Below are 11400 nucleotides of genomic sequence, written 5' to 3' on the forward strand. Positions count from 1 at the left end.
AGCCCCGCCCCCCCGCGGCCGAGGTTCGTGCGCGTGCGCGTACGCCCCGCTGGGGGCTGCGCGCTGCTCGGTGTGGGGGGGTTTAGCAGGGTAGGCAGAGGGCAGCACCGCCCCCTTGGCCGGGCGGGCAGCTCCCCCCCCACACACACTCCGGCGGCGGCCACAGAGTGGGCCGCGAAGCTCAACTCTAGACTGGGGCTCTACGGGGATCAAAGGCACACTGACAGGACTTGTCTGCCCAGGCAGAGTGTGCCTGCAGAGGCCAGCTATAGGAGCAGAGCTGCCATGGGCCGGGAGCCCACTGAGGATTCCTACTTCTGAATGCACAAGTGTTTTTTCTGTAAAACCTGCAGGCAGGGCTCCAATTCCTTCTCATGCCCCTTTTTGCAGTCCCACCAGTATGAACTTGCCACACAGCTGAAGGGGGTGATCACATGGGCATAGCTGAGCAGAGAAGCCTACCTGTCTCTGACATGTATGTTTCTGGGCCTGATTGTCATGCTGTCTTTAATGACTGTCCCCCTTTTTCCGTAGGGGAACCAGAACACAGGCTGGCAGATCATACTGAGGAAACTAATTTGCCCAGTAACTCTAAATTCTTCTATAGTGAGATTTTGGCACGTGGGCATGCTTAATGATTTTATCATGGAATCCTGCTGAACGTACTGCTTTTCTGGAAGCCCCAGCTCCTGGAGTCCTGTGTGGAAATGAGAATCTTAGTTTTCAGTTACAAAGGGGTTTCTTAACCAATTGTTCTTATGGAGGCAAGCTAGAAAATGTGATGCAAAGGAGGCTCAAGAATTAGAAGCAAAGAATGTTTATTATTTCATAAATCTGATTTTAAGCCAGTCTGGCACTGGGATCCTTGCTCATTGCCCGCATGCTGGAGGTTGGCAGAGGTACTTTTGCAGCATATACCTGTCATGCTGCCCTGTGCCCCATCCTTGTGACTGGTCTGGTACCAAGTCAGAGCCCACACTTGTTATGTGACTGCTCACAGATTCTGGTGAGGTCCTGTCTCAAGTGAACAGAGGCACCACTGGCCCCACAGCCTCTAATGAGTCTAAACATAGCTTGCTAGCAATGAGGAGTTGCGCGTACACTGAAGTCCATGAGTGATATTAATGAGCTGGCAGCACAGTTAATTATCCATCTGCTAGTGGGAAGTGACAAGCCCCTGAAGTATAATTAATCACCATTCCCAGAACAAAAAACAATCAGTGTGGAAGTGGGTGCTGGTCCGTCCACCTGAGCTGTTGGTCTTGCTCCTTTTCACAGAAAGTCAGCTCTGAGTCCTTTGCTCCCCTGCATGGCAGTGCTTGGGAGCTACTGGCATGGAGGGAAGCTGGCCTCTGTTTCTTTCAGTTCTTTCTGGGCTCCTTAAAGACTTTGTGTCCAGGTGGGATCTTCTTCCCTCTTCCTGGCTCTGGACTGGATCTCTTCCACTCAGGCTCTCTCTGCTCCTCAGCGCCAGGCCTGACCTGTGGGCTCCCCAGCAGTATGTCATTGATGCGACTCAGTGTTAGGTTGCTAAAGACCATATTGAGGTGGTCAATGCCTCGCAGCTCCTGAACATGTACTTTCTGCTTCTGTTGGTTGTGCCACCGCTTGCACAGCTCAGAACTGCGTGTGCTGACAGTGTCATCTCCATCCCCATAAATCATGTCCACAGGATCCTCATAGGGGAAACGCTCATCATATATGTAAGTTTCCACGGTGGGATAGCCTGTACCATAGAGGCAATAGGTGTCCACCCCAGGAGGTGGTAAGTCCTTCAACAAGTCCTTCATGTCCTCCCACATGTACCAGCCATCCTCCAAGTTGACATCAATGAAAAAGCGTTGGTAGTCCTGGTAGGTGTAATTGTAGGAGGGTGTGGATATGAAAACATGGTTCTCAGGCCAGGCCAGGCTTGTTGGAAACATCCAGGGACTGGTGGTGGTCATGCGTTGTTCTTCACGCAGCTTGATATTGGACATGAGTGGTATGCCTTGGTTATCACCTGCAGAGTGACAGAGATTCATCAGAAACAGCAGCATAACAAACTGTAGCAAATGGTGCCCCTTGAGTTACCTAAGAGGTCATACTGGGACCAGCCTGTCCATCACTGACCAACAGCTGTTTCCTGGTGGGGCTATGGCAATAGCTCCACCTCAGACCTGCCCCCCCCCAGCAGAAAGGAAAAGAAAGATACCAAAGTAAGGGCAAGGGGGCCTTTGCTTACAGTGCTGAGCACAACAGCCCCCTGCAGCCACCTGCCCTGCCCACAGCAAGGGAAACACTCCAGCATTTCCGCATATCTCCAGGGTGTCGGAGGGAGCATACAGGCTCTGCAGCAGACGCCCAGTGAGTCAGACACATCTAGGATGCAGGGGGTCATTGTACACATGACGCCTACAATACTTGGCATTTGCTCAAGAAGTCTAGAACCTCTTGGCCTCCCTGGACTCACAGCACACATCTAATCTGGCAGGGTTGTAGGCAAACTTTCAAATTCTTCTCACCTGCATAAAATATCTGGCTGGAGGAGCAGGCTGAGTCTAGACAAACCTGGACAAATAATGGCCCTGACCAAATCATCCACAGATCGTCCCTGCAATCCCTATGTCTTCACACCCGTCTGCAGGAATGTATGTGACCTCAGGCCCAGGTGCTGATAACAGGTGGCCACCCTGCATGTTTTCTGCAAGCCAAGGTATGTTTGTTATTCCTGGAATTCTGAGACCATGCAAAAATCTTAGGTTACCTTATAAAATGTTTCTGGCCCGATTCTGTGATTCTGTGATATCAAAAGAGAAGAATATCAGAAGGTGACTGAGAGTGATGCAAGGGGCCAGATGTTAAAAGGCAAAATCTCCCTCTCTTGAAAGTTTTCAAGCACATGATTTTAAATTAATCCCATACATTGTGGAGGACTATCTTGACACTTCTAGGTATCTGGGTTATCACATTAGGCAAATTATTGTGGCTTTCTGCACTGAAAAGAGACTAAGGAGGAACTGGGTGAATGAAGTTTTAAATCTGAAGACAGAAGAGCCTACAGCGGATGGACTGTAAGATATGGGGAGATCTAGCCACTAGTGCAGGATAGCGTGAGTGTCGCCTTAGGTGGCCTCCATGTTCTCTGCTGCAAAAGGGCTGTATCAACCCTTGGTTGGAAAAAAAGGTCCAGCTAGCTCACTGCCATGCACTGACAGAAGCAGAGCAGATGTCTGGGGAAGGCAATGAAAAGTGGTGAGCCAGCCCTAGGCTCTTACCCTGGCCCGAGGATTTGTGGCTGAGGCCTGATTCCAAGGTGCACCCCTACCTCAGAAGGCATTCCTGGGCTGTCTGCCTCTGATCATGGTCCAGAGTGTGCTGCAGGCTACGGTGGCATAGTAACAGTGTGTGGTGAGAGCTGGTGCAGAGGAAGTGGAGAGGCCAACCTACAGCTGGCCCCCTTTAACAGCCATTTTCCTGCAGCTACCATTTCTGTATCAGCTTGGCCAGAGACACACAAACTCATCAAACACAATCATGGAGCCTAGAGAAAGCTCCAGGGAAAGCCCTGTGGTCACTTTGCTGCTCCCAGGGCCCTAGCAGGAATCTCAATGGTGCTTTCTTCACTGATGGCTTTCCAGGGTACAAAGGGATGCACCAGGATGCACATGCTTGACTCTAAACTCCTAGCTAGCACTAGAGCGTGAGTGCTCCCTCTATAGACCCCTTGCCAGTACTGTCCCCTAGCTCTTCCACCACAGTGTCCTGCCGCTGCTCCACTGACCTTGGTACAGCCTTCCACCTATGCAGGAGGGAAAGGAAACAGAGTTCATTGTACACAGGAAATCACTCACCAGATGCCAGGACACGCAAGGGCTTGACAGATCCTCCCCAGGGCGCACCCAGGGAGATGAAACCCCCAATGTACTGATCTTTCCAGGCTTGTGTCTGCTGCATCAGGAAGTAGAGGATGTGCAGGTTGCCCATGCTATGTGCAATGATGAAGACACGTCGCTGGTACGCATCATGCATTTCCTCTATCAGTGCCTTCAGGTTCTGGAAGTATTCAGGTTGCTCATCTGTGGGCAAAAGGGGCACCAGCTCTTGGCCAGTTCTCTCATGGCCACAGGGCTCCAGGACTGACCCTAGAAGCCCAAACTAGAGAGCAGCATGGGAACAGATGCTGAGAGAAGTGCCACCATACATATTCACATGAAAGCACCACTAACAGCCTAATGCTCTAGGCATTGCCCAGGAACTCTCTTCATGCTGTACCATCCCACTGCTCTTCATGAGCATATTGACCTGAACCAAGAACCAGCTATCATGCTCACAGGTGGGCCCTCCTGCTTTCTTCCATGCATGTGTGACTTGACCCAACCCTACACTTACGGGGTCCAACTCTCCAGTCATACGGGGCTGCTCGAACTGTCTGGTCTCTCACGTAGCCATTGTTCACCAGGTTCTGCACCAGCGTGTGCAAGTAACCTAAAGACAGAGAACAATTGCGAATTAGGTCTATGGTCTTCCCCCACTATCCTTTTCTCACTCCAGTGCTGGTTGCAGCAAGAATTGCCTCTGGTAAGCACTGTAACTTGACCATTCCATCTGGAGATAGCAACTCCATGTGTCATGGAGGGGCTGTGCCTTGGGGTCAAGGATGGGGTGGGTACCTGCAGGCCGTGGGAGAACTTGGGACASGAAGGGAGTGTGTCCCTAGGGCCAATCTCCCTCATTCCCAGGTGGACTGGGCTCTGGTCAGCTCTGCAGAACCAGGCCACAATGAACCCTGTAGACACAGGGACCCCTGCTCCACTGCAGGACTAGGAGTACAGCTCTGCGCTCTAGCCCCGGGCACCCTGTGCCTTTCAACAAAGCTAGTTCTCTCACCTGCCAGTTTGCTCTGATCCAGGTATTCCACAGAATATGTCTTGCCAAAGCCAGGCACACGGATGTGCACCCCAGGGGCATTGGACATTTTTCGAGAGGTTCGGTTATACACCACCCTGCAGGGAAAGGACAGAAAGTAGCACGAGGACAACTCCACAGGGGACAGGCAGAGATCACTGGGTGGCAGCTGGGACTCAGGTGGCTGCTTCCACAGTCTTATGTGGAAATAGGAGGGCATGGATATGGATTGCAGATGTCGGCTGAGCCAATATCCCCATATTTTAACTCTGGGCTCCCTATATGGGGGTCTTTATATAAGATGAAATCTGGGTAAAGAGACTGAATTCAGGGTGCAGCTCAGCAGACCTAGGCTGGGATGAGCCCATACGACAGTGGTGTTGGTATATGGGGACTTGGATGGACCCACAACGCATGAGGCAAGATAGCTGAGGACCGAATGTGATCTGTGCTCTGCAGTGCTGGCCATGGCTTCTCAAGGCAGAGAGCATGTGGCTCAGGTAGATAATGTCCTCACAAGGACATCTCCCCCGCAAGGAAGTCTCCACGGCACAGGCTTGGCCTGCTAGCACATCTCCCTGATCCTGCAGCAGTTTCCAGCAAGGATTCTAGGTACCTGAACAGCATTTTTTTTGCTGGATGTCACAAATGCCTCTCCTTGACAGAGCTGGGTGCTGTGCTGCTTGCCAGGGCTTGTCCACAACATGGGCAGGGTGTCTGGAAGTGTGCTGTGCCATGGATACCTCTGATCCCCACTGCAATGCTTGGCAAGGGCAGCGCAGACAGACACACACAGTGAATTTGTGTGTGCAGCTAGCAGGAAGGGGTGCCATAGGAAGGGCATAGGGGGAGCTGCCTACCCCAGAGCTGGAAGCTCTTCTCCTCCTTGGGTCAGCGTCATGGCACAAGGAAAATCCTGCCTGTCCTGGGGAAACACATGAGTTTCCTGTGACCAGCTCTGAACAGCCTCTACTATGTTACACTTCTGTCATTCAGACTCTCTCTCTCAATGATTAGGCACTTTCAGAGCCTTTGTCTCATCCCAGGCTGATATCTCTGCTTGAGCACATGAATTGGAATCTATGAGTGCCAACCACCTTGGGGTCAGGACAGGAAGCTCTGATGGAGTAAGCTATGGCATCTCTCTCACCCTGCTGTCCTAGACAGGATGGCAGCATCTTTAGCATGTGCTAATGATAGTCTGCATGGCATGAGCACATGGCAGGGAAATGGGAAAGGGGCATTTGGAAAATGTTTGTCCATGAGAGCTGGAGCCAGGGAGCTGTGTTAACACAAACAGAGTGTTCAGCCAGGCAGATGCTCCAGTGGTTTTCCGTGTGTGCTGGGTCAGGGCCAAGTGGGGAGGAGAGGGGAGGGAGATCCCCGGTAGGTCATTTACCTGGGGAGTTCCCTGGATGGGCATGAGTGGTACCTGGTGTTATCGATCCAGCAGTCTACTCCCACTGGCAGGAATGTGTTGAGGTTGAGCCAGATGGTGAAATAGTCTTCAGTTTTGCGGTAGCACATCCAGTTCACCACATCTGGTTTGTCCAGCTTCGCTTCTAGCTGATTCCCAAGGCACCCAGGCACTGGAGACACCAGAGAGGGAGACAGAGGCAGTTAGACCTCATCTTGCTGGCCCTCTGGGCCTAGTGGTCAGAGCACCCAGCACTTCCTACAGTCCTATTAGCCAGTGTTCCCTTGAGGAACTTGCTGTTTGATGCAGTTGGAGAAGCACCCATGGAGAATAGCCTGTGCAACCCCTTGTCCTTCCAAAGGCATAGCCTGTGTGAGGGCTGCTCAGGGATGAGATGTGGGATGAGCAGAGAAGCAGCAGCAGCATGCCAAAAACATATTCTCAGAGACCCACTTAACTGCTTTCTCTCATGGCTTCTCCTGCACACACTGCAGACCGGACCACTAGTGGATGACCCCAAGAATAGACACCCTCACCGAATGGCTCAGTATCAGCCCAAAGGTGCAAGTCCCTGCTAGCACATAACATACTGGAGTATTTCCCTCTGCCTGGATGGGTTTCCGTGCTCCTCTACTCCATGCAGCATGAGGGAAGGAGTCAGTGCTGTTTGGACTCAGTCTTACTATACCCCCTGACAGTGGYTGTACCGCACCAGCTGTCCCCCCAGGCATTTTACACTGTGGTAGCAGACCAGCTTGGGGCTGCATGGAGAGGCCCCAGGGAAGCGTCTGAGGTGAAAGTTGTTCCAGTGCTGATGCCCAAGGCCCACACACTGTTTTCCTGAACTTTAAACCCTCCACAGGGGCTGAACAAGGTCTCCCTAAAATGATTCAGCTCTGAGCAGGACCGTACCCTGTGAGAATTCAGTGCAAATATCACTTACAGTAAACACAAAGCTGTTTTAAACAAGTTCACAGACTGCTGCATGTGACCCAGATTCCCTCAACAGATGTAGCAACAGGACGCCCTGTTCACCTCCACAAGCTCCAGTTCAGTTTCTCGGCAGGGATGGGGCCTAGGAGGCCATGCTGCACTGGAACATGTCTCTGCCAGCCCATGCTGGGGGGACGTGCTGTGAAGGTTGTTTTCAACCAGTGTGCAGGAGTTGAGAGCTGTCTCTTGATGTCAGTGCTGGCCTAAAGGGCTGGGTGAGGACTGGAAGGGAAGGGACTGCAGGGCATGATGGCTGCAAGCCTGAGAGGATGGGAGCTCTAGGTACTGACTGCACCCTATAGCCCCAGYGGGTTCACTCTACTGTGAGGGCTGGCCCTATACACACCACTGGGGAATGGCATATGTCTTAAAAGCTGCCACAAGTACTGTCCTCTATGTGGCTCACCACGTGACCAGATAGGGTGATTCCTCACTGCTGACCAAGTTATCAGCAGTAGAACCTCGTTGCAGTCTCTCACGCTCGGCAACACTGGGAGAGCATGGGGCTGGGAAGAGCCTGGGAGAATGGCTGGGACACCTAGCTTGGCCTAGCACCTCCAAAGGCTAGGGAGCCTAGGAGATGTGGTTCTTCACATCGCTTCTTCCAAGGATGCAACAAACTGCTCTGTGGCAGCAACAACAAGATTATAGCCAAATGTCCATGTAAGTTGCCTGCCCTCAGCTAGCTTGCAGCCTGGAGAAGGGCTGTGCTGTGACTGTGAGACCCCACAAGTACAGCTGGATGTAAGTCCAAGTATCCCTGTGCCCTGGGGACTATGGGAGTGGATGTTTGGGGAAGCTGGAGTCCTGCCAGATCTGCCCATGCAGAACTGGCTGATGCTCCAGGCCCACCTCACCTATCATGGCTCCAAGTAAAGGATGCAGAGAATAGCCAGAGCCTCTGAAAGTCTTGTCCTGTGTGAGAGGGGAATAGGATATGATGGTGGCCTTGTTCAAGCTGCTTCATAGCTTCATGGCATCTGTGGCAATTCCCCAGGGATAGAGGAAGGACCTAATCCTGCCTTCACATCACCTGGTGAAGGTAAGGACATCCTTCCCCAAAGCTTCACCAAAAGGTGGGGATCAGGATATCCTCCTCAGTGCCCCAGTGGACCTTGACTTATGAGTCACCAAGCACAGGCAGGGGAGTGGGCAAACTGGCTGCCAGACCTGCCCTGAAAGTGAGAGAAGAGCCCAGGGGAGCTTCCGGCAGTCACCCTGAGGCCCACAGGGTCAAGCAGAGGACTAACAGCTCCCAGAGGTGCCTGGAACTCTCAGATGCACCCGTGGCGTGGGCGCAGACATCCTGTTGCCTTGCTGGACTCCTGCAGCTGCAGTTGGCTTCCAGTCTGTGGGCACTAGGCCCTGTGGGCACCAGGCCCCAAACTCCCATAGTGTGTGCAGCCCTGAGCTCTGCCTCACCTTAAAAAGGACATTAGGTAATTATTAAGGGAGTTCCTCTTGGGGCAAAGGGGTTATCATTGGTCCCAAGGGCACTGGGGCTTTATGGGACACCCAGCTGAGGGGGATGGGCTAAGTGTGGATGCTGACAGGCGCATAGGGTGTCCTGTCTCAGCAGTTCTGGCTGACTGCATGCTCCTGGCATGTTGGCTCAGCACCAGCAGTGGGAGCAGCCCCAGCAGCCTGAATGCCCCAGCTTGGGGTACAGGCAGAACCAGGAGCCCGGTGCCATGGGACACTACCTCTGCTGGGACAGGAGGTGCAGGTGCTTTGGAGGAAGCAAGGCTTGGAGTTACAAGGACCTCCCCTGGCATGTGGGTACTTGGACCTCAGATTCCCATGGGGCCAGGCCAAGGCAGAGGAGCTGCCTAAGCTCTGGGGAAGCTCTTGATGGGTAACAGAGGAGCTGTGGGGAAGATCCATGCTGTCCCATTTTGCAGGGCCTATCAGAGGAGCAATGGAGAAGCTTTTATTGCCACAGACCACTCGGAGAAGAGGCACAAGGTTACTTGCACCACACCATTCCCTACCCTGCCTGGTGACAGCCACTAGGCCTCCTTGTATCTTCCTGGCCTCTGGCCACTCAGGCTCCAGACACAATGCTATGCACCAGGCTGTGCTCTTTAATCCTGCTGCCTCTGATCACTAAGTAACAGCCTGGCAGGCACAGCTGACCCATGCCTGTCATGTGCCAGGCTGTGGTGCTCTGTGCAGGCTGCTCCACTGCCCCAAAGCAGAGGCCTGTCTATGGGGAAGTGTTTATAGAGTCTGTCCGGGACCATATGTCAGGGAGTTCTGCTTTTCTCTTCTCTTTTTAAAAAAGGAAACTTATTTGGTTTGATTCAAGAAAAAGGAGAAGAAACTTCTGTTCAGAAGAGATTTCATGGCAAAATCTCGTATCAAGTCCTCAGTGATGGCACAGCGGACAAAGGAAGGCAGATCTCAGCCTTGCAACACCCACTAGCTGTTTGCAAACAGCCCTGGCTGGAATTCAAGACAAAGGTACCAGCTTTGTGACTGGTGCTCGCATATGCACCTCACCGAGGTGATCCTCTCAGCCTCTTCTTTTGCCTCTCTGTGCATTTCACGTAAGGGGAGAAACTGCAAGCTAGTTTGCCCTCCCTTATGCTATTCTCCAGGCAGGGTAAACATTTGGTCTAACAGGAGATGGATGGTTTTCAGCAGCCAGGAAGGATGAATTAACCATCATTGAGCAATGAAAGACACAGGGATCTGGGACAGACTTGCAGGGCAGCAAGGGGTGAGGGGTATAGGGTCACTGGAACAGCAGCAGCAGAAGCAGGAAGCCACAGCACTAGGGCCTCTTGCAGCCCCTGTCTCTCTACTAGCCCAGTCCTTCCCCCCCCCCCCGTCAATGGAGTGAGCCCCAAAACACCATCTCTGCCAGCTGACATTCTGGAGCCCCACTTGCTTTCTTGGGCACCTAGCCTGCCCTCCTGGCTCTAGGAAGCTGTGGTCAGGCATAGTAGGCTTTATATTCACAGCACTGTTGATGGGTGGGGGACCGAGAGCTGTGTCACCACCCTGAGGTGGCTCCTCCAGCACAGTAAGACAGCCAGAGACTGCACAAGGGATTGCAGCCTCCCACTGCAGCCAACAGACACGCCAAGCAGTTCCCCATGCTGCTGGGTAAAATGTGCCCAGATCTTGCCTCCTCCAGCCAGTTCTGGGGCTGTGTAGTACCCCAGCAAGCAGAGCTCAAGATGCCTGCTGTGCCCCTGCTTGGTGCCAGGGCTGGCAGGTTGTGGGCCAGCATGCGTGACCTTACCGAGTACCACGGGTGGTGTGCTGTTGGTCGGGGGCGCTTCTGGGGTGGAGGTGGGTGGAAAGAGCACGTTGAAGAGCCAGAACTGGGATGTGGGCGGCAAGAAGAGCAACAGTGTCGGCAGTGCAACCCCAACGCCTGTACTCCCCATGGCAAACTTGGACGGGATCTCTTCAGCGTCTCCAAGCAGACAGCCTTTTATATTTTATGCAGGTCCAGCCAGAGGCACCCAGACTGCAGGGGAGGGGAGAGCTGCAAGGGGCTGGCCATGATGTGGAGGAGGGACGGGGAGGTCCAAAGGACTGGCCTTGCAGACATGCCATCCCTTGAAAGCACAGCCCTGCTGTGCCTATGGGCTCTCTGCACCCCTGGAGCCCTGCCTGTGGGTGCAAGCCAGAGCAGGCAGACAAATTTCGCAGCGTTGTGGTACCTTGGGTGGCCCTCAGCTGTGTGCGGGGATTTTTACCCCCACGCTTTGTGCAGTGGGTTCTGTGGTGCTGACTCCCTGCATTTGTAAATGCAGCATCTCTTCACATCTTTAGTGGGTGGGGGAGGGGTAAGGAGAAAAAGAGTGACTGGCACTGCAGACATGACCAGGTAGACCTCAAGCCTTGGAGGTCCTCATCAGGGCTGGGACAAATGGCAGCAGCATACCCACGGGGACTGCCGCTTCTCCATGTCCACCTGCCATCCTGCCAGCTACTGAATCTCCCCGGGGAACAGGTTGTCAGATCCCCACTCTGGGAACGGCTGAGCCCGAGTACRTTCCCAGTCAGGGGCCACACTGTGCTTTGCTGCTAGAAATGTGCTGGAGGGAACTGAAACCCAAGGGCCATGGGGCCCAGGAGATATCCCT

At 53.2% G+C, this 11400-nt stretch overlaps 1 protein-coding gene across 1 annotated transcript; it reads right to left on the minus strand.

The window, feature by feature from the left end:
• Positions 1-863: 863 nt before the first annotated feature.
• On the minus strand, positions 864-10712 carry LCAT (lecithin-cholesterol acyltransferase). Its single transcript, XM_085314428.1, has 6 exons — positions 10548-10712; positions 6320-6476; positions 4870-4985; positions 4372-4467; positions 3834-4058; positions 864-2002 (listed from the first exon to the last, which is right to left on the minus strand). The coding sequence occupies exons 1-6, from the start codon at positions 10693-10695 to the stop codon at positions 1362-1364; spliced, it is 1383 nt and encodes a 460-aa protein (XP_085170554.1). The 5' UTR covers positions 10696-10712; the 3' UTR covers positions 864-1361.
• Between the last annotated feature and the right edge of the window lie 688 nt (positions 10713-11400).

Source organism: Rhea americana, unplaced genomic scaffold (assembly GCF_003343005.1).
Source record: "Rhea americana isolate MKP2758 unplaced genomic scaffold, rheAme1 scaffold_403, whole genome shotgun sequence".
In the NCBI taxonomy this organism is placed as follows: Eukaryota; Metazoa; Chordata; class Aves; order Rheiformes; family Rheidae; genus Rhea; species Rhea americana.

What these genes read in the sequence shown, in the direction of transcription:
- LCAT (XM_085314428.1), bottom strand. Translation starts at nt 10,695, where the DNA reads ATGGGGAGTACAGGCGTTGGGGTTGCACTGCCGACACTGTTGCTCTTC. An exon ending in TGCTGGATCGATAACACCAG is followed by an intron (nt 4,986 to 6,319) that starts GTACCACTCATG and finishes CTTTCCCTGCAG; the next exon opens with GGTGGTGTATAACCGAACCT. An exon ending in CTTGCGTGTCCTGGCATCTG is followed by an intron (nt 2,003 to 3,833) that starts GTGAGTGATTTC and finishes GTCACTCTGCAG; the next exon opens with GTGATAACCAAGGCATACCA.